The 14,659-nt window shown below is 43.0% G+C and overlaps 1 protein-coding gene across 1 annotated transcript in view; it reads left to right on the top strand.

Moving 5' to 3' along the window:
• LOC122187658 overlaps positions 1-14,659 on the top strand; it is a 199,163-nt gene that overhangs the window by 89,176 nt on the left and 95,328 nt on the right. The window contains exons 4-6 of the mRNA XM_042885375.1: positions 999-5,375; positions 9,022-9,348; positions 14,285-14,414. Of these exons, the coding sequence (XP_042741309.1) occupies positions 999-5,375; positions 9,022-9,348; positions 14,285-14,414 (4,834 nt within the window). The remainder of the gene's footprint in view (positions 1-998; positions 5,376-9,021; positions 9,349-14,284; positions 14,415-14,659) is intronic.

Raw genomic sequence — 14,659 nt, 5'->3', positions numbered from 1 at the left:
AGACTCAGTTCTCTGGGATGAAGCATCCTGATGGAGGTGACACGCAACCGAGGCCAAGGGAGCTCGTGTTCTAATTTATGGCTGCTGCTTATTTGTGCTTTGTTCTTGATGGGTTGTTTTGTTTTCTTTCTTTTCTTTTCTGTGCTGTTGTTTGTTTGTTTGTTTTTAAATATCTTTCACTGCTCATTATTTCATCTATTTTTGGATTTTGAAATGTGCTGAGCATTCTGGTGATGACTGTAATCACAAGCTGGTGAAAGAGGCCTCCAGCATTAGGGTTCAAAGGCTACTGATAATATAATTTCTCAATCTGCATACTACTGGACTGGCTGGAGTCAGCTAAATATTTTAGTCCAACTTCTGTTGAACTTCCACAGGAGCTGTGCCTAAAGCTGACAGACAGCAAATGCTATTTTTACCTGAGGAAATATTGTGATTTCATTGTCTACTTTAAACTTAAGCAATATGCTGGCTTCTTTCTGATGGTTAAAGGTCAACGCTCCCTCAGGATGGGACAAAGACGTTTCCTAAAGTTGACGGTGTGGCTTTCATCTTTTTGCTCTCAGTAAATGATTTGTGTGTGCACTGATAACTTAATCCTTCTCATAAATGAAATCAAAGATTTCTTTCACCTTTGGTTCAGGCTTTGGTATGGGTGGTATCCAGTTAGAACAGCTTTGCACCTGGATGTGTATGTGTAAGCACGTTTGTTTAATTTGGACAGTAACAACGGCTCTGGTTTATGGCAGAAACTGCCTCCTCACATATGAAGATGGATTTTTAGATCTACTTGCAAGGGATGGTTTCCATTTGACTTTTTTGAATTAAGAAACATTAAGAAAAGAAAACTGTGGATTTAATACACGCTGATACCTTTGGAAGTTATACTTGGCAATTTGCTTATTGATGGTCCTGAAGTCTTTTTATTTATTGTTTTTTTTTTCTAAGTCTCCTTTCTATAAATCACTGATAAATAATTCTTTGCTGTTTATTCATAGAGCCCAGAGCCAGCTGACAACTACGTCAGTGAAGGAGAGTTTGAAGATGATCTGAGTTCTTCTGCTCCAAGTACAATAGAGCTGGAGATACGTGGATCCAGCCAAGACACCGATGAAGACTATTTTGAGACCCTGTCACATCAGAGTGGATCTTTGTCAGATGTAAAAACTGAGCTTTATGAGAGTGCATCAGAGACAGAATCTGTTGCCAGTGATGTAACAGGAGAGACTTGCTTGGATTCAAACTGCCTTTTTACAGAAAAAACAAATCTGTCCTGTAGTGTTCCTACAGCCCTGTGTGAACTTAAGTGCTCAAGACAAGCAGATTTCAGTCAGCAGGTGCAGTTAGACTTGTCTTCCAAAATAAAAGCAGCACCAAGCAAGAATGACTTTTGCACACACACTACAAAGTCAGAATGCAAAGCAGGTGTTAAAGATGTAGCATTAACCAGCAGTACTTCCAACACAGAGAACCAAGTGAGTGAAGAGAGCATTATATCACAGACGGATAGAAAGTTCATAGTAGGGTTGCAAAATAAAACAGAGTTTGACATCAGTAAAACACAGGCCTGTACCAATTCAGTATCTACCAAAGATGCTGTTACAAGACAGAAGGATTGTCCTGCAGTATTAAGCATTGCTTTTTTCAGAACTAACTCAGAAAGTTGTTTGATTTTACCTGAGGTACAGCAACTTTCCTTCCGGTCAGATGTAGCATCAAGCTGCAGTTTGCCTAATCTCCATTCTGAAGCAAATGGACCTTACCATGAAAGTTCCACTGAGACATCCAACTATAAATGTGAACTAGAGTCCATGTCTAGTGTAAATTGCAACAGGAGGAGCCCCGCTGACAATGAGGAAGCTACAAGTGAAAGGATAAGACATGGCAATACAGAGGCCATGTTGTCGTCACATTCGTTTTTTTACCAGCACCACTTCAAATCAAAACCTTCAACTTGTGAAGATACAAGTTCAGAGACTATAGGAAGTAAAACATGGCACAGTGTACCTGAAAATATCAGTACTCAAAGCAAGGCAGAATATTTGGTGAACTACATTCATCCAAAAGATAAATTTAGATGGTCTTGCTCCAGAGTACATCTTCAAGGACTTGATTTTGAATACACTTGGAAAAATTTAGGAAGGGTACCTGTCAGCTCTGAAAAGGCAGTCAGAGTAGAGGGCAAATTTGGCGTTGAAAGACTCCTTCTTGAAACTAGCATAGACTCAGATGAGCTTTCTCAACCATCAGGCGCCTTCCAGTGCCCTGATCTTTATTTGCACCCTGAACAAGAGGGCAGTGGCCTTAGTCCAGAAGAAACAGATACTGGTGGATCCTCATCCACCCAGACCGATGAACGTGAATGTAATCAGAAACAAAAGGAGACTTCATCTACCCTGGGCTGTGAACCAGTGATTTTAAATGCTCACAAACTTTCAAAAAATAATCAGTATAAAGTTGAAAGAGATCTGAAAGCAGACAGATTTCCTTCAGAAATTAATGTTGAATTTGGCACTGATGACACTGAGAACATAGCAACTTGTCATGTAGGTTTTCCTGCTGTTGTGGAAAATGGAGATTGTAATTGGGCTGTAAACTGTGCTGGTACTGGTAGAACACAGCAGAAATGTTCAAAGGAAAATGTTCTGGAATCAGGAATGTCACATATCGAGGTCGTGATAGGGGAAAGAAAGGCAGATGATCCTTCTAACCTTGACTTTGGTTGCAAAGTCCTGGAAACCACATTGCAACCAGGTGTCAGTAACACTGAGATAGAGCACACAGATACAGCACAGAAAAATACAAGTTGCCAGACTGGTGCCTTAAGGAGTCCCTCTGAACCAGTAGGAAATGAATATCCTACTCATCCAGAAGAAGATGGAGACAGTGTCTTTGCTGTGGAAATGACTCCCAAATCAGCTAGTGTGAACCAGGGAAGGCACTTGATGAATCAGTCTGAGTTAAAGCCTGCCCTGATTATAATATCTGTAGAACAGAAGGGATTACAGTCCAAGACTCTGAATGATGACCCTTGTACTGAAACGGTAACGGGAACATTGAGAAATGCAGTGAGAAAGGATTTGGTGGATCCTCATATTGTCAGCAAAGCTCATATTGAGCCAGAGAGAGTTCTGAGTGAGTACTGTAGCTGTGAGGAATCAGTTTTGGCCACCTCTACTGGTAATGCAGAACCACTCCATGATGGGGATACAGCTGAAGGAAAAACAGACATTTCACAAGAGCAGAGCAAGAAAGCAGTTTCCTCCTTTGCACTCACCTCTAGTAATTCCACAATAACGAGTGGAAAGGTAGAATTCAGCAGTGTCCCTGCTCCATTGAGCAATGATGTGTTTATTGCAGAAAATCCTGCAGATAAATGTGAGGAAGTACTGCTAAAATCTCACAGCAGAAGTGGTGCTATGATCTTTGAGACAGAGCCACACAGAGCAAAGACTGATTTGGAATTAGAACAGTTCAGAAAGCCATGGGCTGAAACAAAGGATGACCAGGTGACTAAGGAATTGCAAGCACATCAAGGCAGAGAGGAAGATGATGGTTATGCAACTAGAGCCATAGTGCTGGAAACATGCAGTGCAAGCAACCTGAATGAGGGAGATGGTGCTTATGAGGACCTTCATGGGCCCAGCAGCACCTCTGAACAAGTGGCAGGAGATGAAGGCTGCAGTCGTTCAAATGAACCAAGAGGTATTTGTGAAGAATCTCCTCCTAGGGAAGGAATGAAGGCCTCTCCTGCAGAAAACACAGCTAGCTCTAGAAAAGACAGTGCATGGAATCTAGACGTGTGTGACATCTTCAACTATTCTGTGAAAAGGGAGGCCCACAGTGCTTGTTGCATGGGCCTGGATAACATAAGCACCTGCAGCACTAACAGCGAGGAAATGGATGAGAATTCATTCCACGTCCTGGAAAGTAACAGCAGCCTCTATAAAGCTGTGCAAAAGCCAACAAAGAATGGGAATGGTGGGAAAGCCTCCAGGTTTTTTGTTTTCTCAAAAATGACATCTTTCAGGAAAACTAAGCCTGTCACAGCTGAAAATCAGGGAAGCAGCAGCATCTTTGGCAGCGGGGCTAAAATAGAAGAACTGGATGGTGGGAAAGAAGATGAAGACACTGAAAGTCTACAGTCTTTCAAAAGTTGTTCGTCTGGTTCTGCTTTCCACAGGAAGGAAAGCTGTGCCTCTGAGTACTCAGACGACGATGATTTATTCTATGAGAGGCCTGCAGGATTATTCAGTAGAATGAGCCTGAGGAAGGCTTCTGGCTCTGGTCGAATACTGATGGAAGATACAGACACAAATTCAACTTCTCCCATATTGCCCGCTGTCAAATATGCAGATGGACTAATTCCAGGTTCATCTGAAAGAAATGACAGTGAACCTGTGGAATACACCAGGATTAGAAAGTCCTTTCCTGAAAATGAATGTAAAAGAAACAAAAATCCTGAGGGCAAGAAGTTCAGAACAAGGTTGGCCTTGGCACACAAATCCCTCTCAAGTTTATTTGAGTCCAAATCACCAGACAAGGAAAGCACTGAGCAAAGCTTGAAAATATCACTGAAAAATGAAAAGGAGAAAGCCAAACTTCGCCAGAGCACCTGGAAAGCTTTTCTAAAGAGCAAGGAGACAGATGGACTGAAAAGACCTATCTTGGCAAATTTGTCACCAACACAGGACAGCGTCAACACAACTAGAGGCCATCTGATGAGAACAGTGTCAGCAGAGCAACAGGATGGTTCTGATGGACATGCACTTTTGAAAACAGAAACAGCAAACGGTTCTTCACTAGACACCAACTATTTTGACACCTCTGTGGAGCCTGTTGATGTCTCTTCACCTGCAGGTATGTGGAGAAAACGATTACAGTCCCATGACTTGGGCATCAGATACTCACAGAGTTCAGACTGTGATGAAATGCAAGAAGCTCTGGGGAACAGTTTTAATGCTTCTCTGGAGGAGTGCTGGATGAAATCTCCATTTAGCCCCTCTGATGTGCAGTTACCATTTAATCAATCAAGTCCATCGTGTCCCCAGCTTTCAAATTCGGAAGGTAAAGATATGCCCTGCAGGCCCATGAGTCCCAAACCACAGAGTCCAAGGTCTACTTCCCAACGCAAGAGCTTCCGTTATCCTGGAAGAATATGTGCCACGTCGATGATCTCTCTTGGGAACAGCTCTGCAGTTGACTGTGGATTGGAGGCTCCTGAGAGACCAAAGACACTGAAACCCAGAGGTAGTCTCTTGCTTTCTGTACATTCGTTGGACAACGAATACCAGAGGGATGACAGTGGGATAAGCAGTCAATCCCAGATCAGCTTAAACACAGCTTCTTCCATTAGTGACGTGCTCAGAGATGAGGTGAGTTGTCTGCAAATGATGAGGTGGTGCTTTGGTTTGCAGAATCTTTTGTTTCAATGTGGTTTTTGAATACCAGTGAAACTTTAATGGCTAAGTGAACGCATTGGTTAGATTGGTGCATAAATATTTCTCTTTGTCTAAGGTAGGTGGCCCTACTTAGTCTGTTAAAGAGTATAGGGACTGATGTTTTATTTAAGGGAGGGTTTACCACAGAAATCTAAATGAACAGATTAATCACAGCGCTGCTGATGCAGAGTGTATTTCTGACATGCTACATAGAAGTGACCTGTGACCCCAGGCTATTGGTGGAAAGGAAAGGAGGAATCAAGCATTGTAACTGTTATATATACTAAATAAGGATCTCAAAGTGAAAAACAATACAGAAATCAATTCTTGCAGTTACTTACTAAGAAGAAAAGCCTTTGCTTCTTTAGACAGTGAGCAGCTGTTTTTCAAAGCATCACCAGACTTCTGAAGTCACCATAACTATCCTTGAGGAGCCACTAGGAATTGTGTTCTGCCTTTTCTACAGCAAACGGGAAAAAAACATGGATTCTCTCTGGCTCTCCTTGTGATACTGCATTATATTCTAATCCTGGTCACAAATTAGTTTCCCCTTGGTAGCTCAGATCTCAATGAAAAGAGTTTATCTCTAGTAGGGGTCTCTCAACTGATTGAGCCCTTTAAAAGCAGAGACTTCCTATTTCTGGAGGCTTTTAATCCCAGAGACAATTTCCCAAATCATAAGTGGCCATGAGTTTAGGAATCTCTTTCAGTGGCTAAGCACAAACCACCAGAGTGACTGAGCTTGAGGTGAGATCCCAGGACCTGGCTTTTCTAGTATTGCTGCTGATGACTTTTGACACTATGAGGTTGGCAGCAGTATTTTGTTGAGCAAATTTTCAAAAATGTCATTTGAGATTCTCAGTCAGTTGCCTCTCCCCAACCAGGTACCTTTTCATGAACCTGGAGCTGCTCAATCAGTTCTGTGGCTGGGGGCTGGTTGTGTGCAGCTCACGTGTGCCGTGCACAGCTTTTACAGTTGATGCTGCCTTTTGTTCGTCACGTCCCAGGTTGCATTAGAAATTTAAGATACCCTTCAAAATGATCATGGCCTGTGCTTACCCCTGTTGGTATATTACCTTTAAAAAAAAAAGGAAGAACAAAGAGAATTGATTGATTGGAACAGACTGTGGGAGGTCACCCAATTCCATGTACTTCTTCTGATAGGACTGGTGGCAACGCAGGGCAGACAAACCGTGACTTGTTTCACCAAGTCTTGAAAACCTCTCATGCTTGAGATTTCACCATCTCTTTGGGAAACGTGTTCCTGGAGAAATTCTTTTCCTGATTCCCAACCAGGACTTTCCAAGCTACAGTTCCTGGTTACTTCTGGCATCATAAAAGAATTCAGATTCATCATCCGTGTAACTACAAATTTCTTTTAGACTGCTCTCGCATTGCCCTTAGTGCCATTTTTCACCTTGAATAAACCCAGTTCCCTCAATTTCTCCTCACGTATTTCCAGTGAAAAGTTTTTGATTGTTTGTGGTGGTTTTTTGTTTTTGTTTGTGGTTTTTTTTTTGTTTTTTTTTTGTTTTTTTTTTTTGTGGCTAATGCTGTCTGGAATCCAAAGAAGATGTGGGTGGCAGTAAGGGCAGTGAGGGCTGCAGTTCTGGAATTGCTGTGGGCAGAAGGGGAAGAGAATTTGCTTGAAAATCTTTTGTTTTCATGGGCATCAACTTAACTTACAAACTTAATACCACCTTCTGAAGAAGACGCCTGCAGTGTTACAGCAGCCTAGGGAAACGCAAGGTACTCAGCCTATGGAAAGTACTCTTAAAACATTGCCAACAGATGAGGCCTGTCAGAAGATGAATAAATAATTGACCTGTAAGTCATAACCAAAAAGAATATCTAGAAAAGAGTAGAAAGATGAGGCGTGTATGAAGATTTCAAAAGGCAAGCTCAACTACGTGATCTTAAAGGTCCCTTCCATCCCAAACCATTCTATGATTCTAGGTTGTGACCACTAGGAGCAAATAAATGATCAGTTAAATTGATTGCTAGATGAAATAATTAAAACCGTGAAAAATGTAAATGGTGCCTAAGTCATATAAAACCAGTTTAATTTTACTGATACATCTGGAGGCTGCAGAAAGCCATCTCAGGCTGGATAAATGTAGCTGGCGCCTTGAACTAAAGCAAATGTCCCAGCTTTCAGGACACATCTTCTCATCTATTTGAGTACATAGGGCTTTTTCCATTTTCGTGACACTGTGAATGTCATGTGAAAGATCCTGATGATCTTTCTTATGTATGTGGATAAGTGAAAAAGTCATAAAATTAAGTTTAATGGTGAAATTAGAAAAATCCCTTTCTGTTCCACATCAGTAAAGGCATTATTGCTAGATGAAGGAGCAGGTATGAACTTCCTTGAGGCTTTATATGTGTTATAGTACTGTATCAGACTGCAATGGCTCAGCTCCCTCCTGAGATGTACCACGTAGGTAAGTAACCCTTCTCAGCATGATGGGGCACAGGACATCCCCTCTGTCATTGCATACTAATGGTTGTTAGCATTGTTCAGGTTGTAACCAGGACAAAGATTTTGTGCTGGAAACTTGGGGACAAACGAACTCTATGGAATTACCATTTGCCCACGTGGCAGGGCCTTTATTGCATGTTTGCAACATGGTTTCACTCAGGAGGCAAGAGGAAACTATCGTGTTACCTTTGATGTTTGGAGTCTGTGCAAGGTCTTCTTGCTTTTCTAGGCACAGAAAAACCAGCAGGATACACTTCCATTTCTGCAGAGCATCTAATAGATCAGAAGCCTGCCTAGACTATGGCATCTCTTGCCAGTGGCAATAAAAAATTGATCTGGGATTGTTGGCTAATTGAAGAGGGAAGTGCCTGCAGTGGTTTAGGAGCCTCATTGTTTGGGTTCTTCAAATAAACTGTGAGAAACTGGAGACGTTGTCAGGATGCAGTATTTTCTTAGCAGAAAAGGAGACTCCATTCATTCCTTAATACTGTTATCTCCCACCAGTTCCAGTATAGAAGCTGTAGTTTTGTGCAAGCGTGCTATAAAAGCAAGTGGGAATGAAAGATGAAACTGTGCAATTCCTTTATCTCAGGCCAACATCAAGCAAATATAATGGATGGCAAATAAAAAGAGCACCATCAGAAAGCACAGGGATTAATATATCAGACCTGCAGGCATCAAGGAAGCATTTTGACTTTGTGTAACTGAAGCGGGAAAAGCACAGATGAACAGGACTGGGCGTTAGGATATTTTCAGAGACGCTATCTGTGTAAATAATATGCAGAGTGACCTAAATCCCAGTAATATTACTGTAACATGCCATCTAGAATGAGGGTGAAAAGGGCATTGTGCTGTGCAGAGGGAGTGTGTATCAGCTGTCTCAAAGGGCAGCAGAGCTGCTGTTTTGGGGTGGGTACCCCTGAGCCCATAAAGGATGCTGAGGGTGGTTTCAGCCGTACTTCTGGGGCAGCATTTTCCTCTGAGTGCTTCTGGGGCTACACGACTGAGTGTTGCATCTTCTGTTCAATCTGATTTGAAGCGGAGGACAGAATTTCCTGTGAACAAACTGTGTGTTTTCACCTGCTGTTTGTAAAACAGGACTCTAGACAGCAATGTCCAACACCGCCTGAAAAGAGGCCAAATGAAAAAGGGGTTCCCCATCGCAAAAGGAGGTCCCCCCAGGTTCCAACATCCCCACGCCCTTTCTCCACCCATGAGAACAAAGCCTGGAGGCTTTCCTTCCTTGCTCCAGATGAAAAAGCCAAGGAGATTCCGGAGAGGAGGAGGAAGAGACCTAAATCCCTCTATAAGTGCTTCAGCTTCGATGATATTTGGATGCAGAGGAACCAAAAAAGGAAGCTAGAGAAGGAGACACAGCCAGAGAGAGGGACTCAATTGCAGCATTTCCCAGAGGACCAGTTAAAAGTAAGAACCTACACACTGTCCTCCTCCTCCCCTGGCACTGTCTTCCTCTCTCTGCTCTGGCTGTTTTCTATCATTAATCATGTTCATGTCCTTCTGCTTTGTCTGGTACCAGTTCTCACTGCTTCTCTTTGGGTATGGCAGCTATGGATGGAGAGTGATTATTTAAATACTAGACTCTCCCATCTTTAGAGGAGGTGGGTTTTGTAGTCACTGCAAGCGAGCAGCTCCTGCCCTGAGCCCTGTTGGACAACAGGATTGCCCCGTGGGCTGCAAAACAGGGAGAGCAGGGACAAATTACAGTTGCCTTAAATCAGTGTAAATGAATCTAGAAATCTCCTTCAGTACCCTGTGGTATTGCTGTATAACTTCAAAAAGAGACTTTAACGTCAGATTTCCCTTGGAGGACAACTCCACACATCTTAAGTTCCCACTATGAAGTGCCTGAGAGAGTACTGTCATTGGAGTTTTAGCAAAGGGTAATCTCCTGTCCAGTGGGGAACACTTCTAGGTCAGCGTTATGATTTCTCATGACAAACTTTGTGGCTGTTGTGACTCACGCTGATGACATCTGTTACTCTTGGATCCAGAGCTAAGGCCTGTTCCCTTTAGGGAGAGCCAGGATTCTGTACCCAAGAGCCAAATTTAGAATTTCTGAGGACAAAAAAAAAAAAAAAAGAGATCAGAGGGATACCTCATGCAGCTTCTGCTGATAATACCAAGAAAGCTTCTAAGAATGCCAGACATTGGCTGGTAGTCTTCTCAAGACAAGGGCCTGAGTCTGTGCTATTCTGTGCTTATAGGGTTCTTCAAAAGAAAATGTTGTCAGGTGAGTGCCGGTTCTGGAGTGTTTGTCTGCTCTGTTCAGTGAGGGTGCTTTCAGGCCTATGTGTTGAAGATAAAGAAGCTCCTGAGGCAAAAGCGTATATTATGAGCTCTTAAAAACAGAAATTACATTCTTTTTCTGCCTTGCTCAGACTTCCAAAGGATTGCTCTGTGCTGACGGGAAAATGCATCGCTGGGCTAGTTAGGCTCACTAGTGAACAGAAGCCAGTAGAATAAGCTAAAAATATGCCTTACAATTGCTTAACAAGCATTGCTTAACAAGATAGTGATGGAAATACAGCCCATGCTGCAGGACATGCTCACCAACGCAGAGACCATAAGAGCCTCTGAGAGGAGCAGGCAGTTACCTCAATAGCACCCCTGGAGCCATCAGATGATGCAGCTTGCAAGCTGCCTGCTTTGCTGATTGACCACACATTTTGATACTGCCAGAAAACAGCCTCTTCCTTAAGCATTTCCACCCTCCTTTCCTGGTGCAAGCTTAGTTCTCGGTGGTGATGAGCTGTGTAATGGGCAGCGCTGCCCTGCTCCCATTGAGCTCCCCTCACTTAACAACACGTGTCTGGGGGGCTGAGTGGCTTTTCTGGTTTATTCTCCTTTGGGTAGCAGAGGTGAGTAAAAACAGAGCAAGCTTCAGAGGAGAAGATGCCTAGCAGCGTGTGGTTAGATTGGTTTGGTTTTGTTTCTTACTATTTCTGTTGATTTTAGTGTTTCTGATCCTTTTTATCTTTGTGAGCAGGCCGAATTTCATCAAAACAAGTGTGGAGATTTGAGGGCTCTTTCCAGTCTGCCCATATGAATGCATTCCTTGGTCTGTACTTTTTATTCATCATAGTCCTTGTGTAGTTTATTTTTCCTGTAGTGTTCTGTTTTGTGCAGTGCTCTATTCATGCCCTCAGATGCAGTGGGAGTGCTGTCACAAGCTGCAGTGTTTGGGTGCAGCTTTAGGAGGATGCCAAAAATCCTTCTAATAAGGAGAACGAAATAAACTACCACAAAAGAAGCTTTGTAAGGTTTTTCATTGTCTGCTGCGCTTTTGCAATTGAAACAAGGCAAATACAAGGAGCTTTGGAGATCTGAAAATGCAAGTCTGATGTTTCCTGCCACATGGCTGCCTGTGGACGCGTGGCTTCAGCTATGATAAGTCATACTGTGCCAAGTCAAGCTCGGGTCAGCGTACAAGGTGATGTAATGCTGCAATATTGGGGAAACAACAGAACAGAGCAGGAAAGGGAGGAACAAAAGGCGAATTCTTAACCTGAATGGTGGTTTCTGATAGTATATCATTGAGATCAGTGCAGACAAATGAGTACATTGGTTATACAAAGCCATTCTGAAGGCTGGCCTTTGGGATTCAGAAGGAGGGGAACAAGAGAGTAGCTTTTAGATAACGAATGCCAGTCGGAAACAATTCTGTTTGTTCTGCTGAGGCACAAGCAGGTTGCTGATCTGCCTCAGGTGGGAACAGCCTGTGGAAATCCCTCGAGCCAAACTCAAAGCTTGACCCAGCTGTCCCTTATAACAAAATACTACCACTAACAAGCTGGCAGCTTCTGATCTTTTACCTCAAGATGCTAACATTTAGCTGGTTGTGGCAAGCCTTTGAAGGTTCTCCAATGTGGAACAAGAGAAACTTTTTTTTTTTAATGCAGTGTAAATTCTCTGGCTGGAACACAGACAGTGCCCCAAAACACTGATGAATGTAATGGTGACAGGCTCTGTTTTGAAATTTATTTTTGCAAGTTGATTTAGTGGTATCTTCCAGCTGCCTGCCCATCTGCGCCCATCCTTTTCCTTCCTGTTGTAATAAAATGGTGGAACCTGACTGTTTGAGCCTGATGCTTCTCTAGCACACAGCAATAGAAGCAGAGATGTGGTTGCTATATGCATTTGTTAAAGCACAGTTTCTGCACTGACAAATTAGAGAGATTCCTAAAAGGGGCATTGGGGACTGAAGCCATTGGAGTACAGTGCAGCAGAAGCTCTATTTTATATTTCAAAAGACAAATGCGAGGCAGTGAAAAAGAGCTCTTTAGCTTATTGCCCCCAATAGGGCACCTGAAAACCTAATTCTTTACCCCATCTGAAATAAGGAAGCAAAGTTTTGCTGTGCACTACCATAGCTATGAACTCTGTGGGCACCTCAGATACACTTCAAGTGGGCAATGAATCCTCTTTTGGAGAGGGGTCTCATGAATGAGATGTCTTCCCATGGACAAGGTACAGGCACACAACAGAGGTAAAGGCCTCACCCAGACTGTGCAAAAGAGCACAGTCTTAATCCAAAGCAGAGAATGTAGAAGAGAGGATCTTTACTCAGTTCTTGTCCCCCCTTTCCCCTCCCCTGTAGGGTGGGGAAAACCCTGCCTGCTTTTACTAACATCCATGGAAGCATTTCCCTTCCTGGCTGTACAAACCTGCCTTCTCTGCTGCACAAATGAAACACTGCCCGTACCTGAGACCTGCTCTGATGTCCTGGGGGGCAGTAAGAATAAACCCTGCCTTTGTTGCTGCAATAGCCCTGCTGCAGTACAGTAATGCTTTCTATCACATTTAACATAAACAATCTAGGCTTTGATATACTATATGTGATAGCAAACATTGTTCTGCTTAAAACTAGGGGGCAGGATATTCATGCACACACACACACACATATATATGTACTGAGCTATAGCTCAGTATGTTGTCTGTTTGTGTTGATGTTGCTGTCCCTGGAATGGCAGGTGCTCCCACTGGGGGCTCTGGTGTGCTTTTCTAGATGAACAGGTACTGCTGAGGTTAATTTGAGCACAGTTCTTGCTTCTCCTCTGATGGTATCCTATTTGTTTCAGTACAGAAACTCCAGGAAGAAACTCTCCTCCAGAGAGCAGGTGGGTCACTGCAGCAGGAGGAAAGGGCTGTAGGCACACAGAGCTGCTGGATGACTGTGCCCATGGGGACAGTGCTTACTGACCTGCTGCCTTCCAGGTGGTCTCCCAGTCACCTGTGGTCACGGATATTTTCTGCATGTGCCAGGCGTGAGGAGCACAGGATTGAGAAAATAGAGGAAAGAATATATTCATACAAGCAGATCTGCATCATGCATTAAGGACTTGCAAGTGTCAGTGACTTTCATTACAATCTGCATTGCTTGTCCTGACCGGGCTGTGAGCACCCTGATCTACCTGCTGGTGTCCCTGTCCATTGCAGGGGGTTGGACCAGATGGCCTTTAAAAGTCCCTTCCATCTCAACCAGTTCTATGGGTCCGTGATTGTCAGATGTTCTGTGATGTTGTAGGGTCTTGCTCAGTTTTGGATAACTGATGAGAAAGTAGGTTAGTCTGGGTGGCTTAATGGCAGTGGTTTGTATGATTTCTTTAAAACAAATATACAAACAAAAAAAATCTCATTTTTGTTTATATTAAGGCTGACCTACTTCAGCAGTAGATATATTGAGCTGTCTGTATGTATGCTGTCTACCCATGTTGTTTCCCTCTCAAAGCAGCAGAAGTTACAAAGTTATAAATTCAGTGAGATATGTCAATGTTTTGGAGTTTTCAATGTTTTATGAAGTCCTCAAAGTTTTATAAAAACTAACCAACCAGGCAGAGGGGATCCTATTTATAACTGAAAGGAAGGATGTAGTGTCAGATGTGTCCTGTATGGCTAGGTACTGTTACTAACAGATCTTTGAAGGGAAAAGCTCTATTTACTCTTTAAATGCCAGAACAGAAATTATGCCACAAAGTTATAGGAAATAAGACTTAATTAGTTCTGTAGGTGAGAGGATGACTTCTTGTGGTGTGCTTCCTTCTCCCACACTGTGTACTTCAAAGAAAAGAGTGTAACTTCCCATGAGTACAGGTATGCATGGTGCTATGCTAACTGTAAATCCAGAACCCGGTTATCCTCTTCTGTTGTTATTACCTTGCAGCTTTCTTTGCCTTCTCACTGTTTTCTGTCTTCTATAGCCACCCATGTGTCTACTAACAGACTACTTATACGACCAGGTATGAGAGGGGAAAGGAGGCGCTCTGTGATCAATGCTGTGTTTTGTTCAGCAAGGTATATATGTGTACTATATGTTGGTTTTGTTCTCCCTCTCTTGTTGAAGGCTGGAAGAAGTCCATCCATCACATCCACCATTGCTCTTGACATCCTACCACTGAAACTGCACCCATTTTCCCAGAGTACTCCGACAGGCCTGGACTGCGTGGGCTGGAAACGACGCGTCACCTTCCCTGGTGTGTACACTAGTCTTACTTCAGTGTGAATTGTTAGAGGATTGAACTCTACTTCAGTGAGTATGGCAACTCGTAAATGCTCTAACTTATTTTTGCTGAACGTTCCATCCATGTCTCAGCACAAGTCTGCTTAAAGGCAACGGTTAGCGTTATAGTAAAGGAAAGGTCACTAATGGCAATGATAGCGTGCTTGACACATGTATGGCAACTGCTGAGTCACGGCCTGAACCTCTGATTGATCACCT

The sequence above is a fragment of the Lagopus leucura genome, unplaced genomic scaffold (assembly GCF_019238085.1).
Source record: "Lagopus leucura isolate 7727_CA_CO unplaced genomic scaffold, USGS_WTPT01 Super-Scaffold_100049, whole genome shotgun sequence".
NCBI classification, from domain to species: domain Eukaryota; kingdom Metazoa; phylum Chordata; class Aves; order Galliformes; family Phasianidae; genus Lagopus; species Lagopus leucura.
Note: the sequence above shows the minus strand (reverse complement) of the source record. Positions and strands in the feature narration are given on the sequence as shown.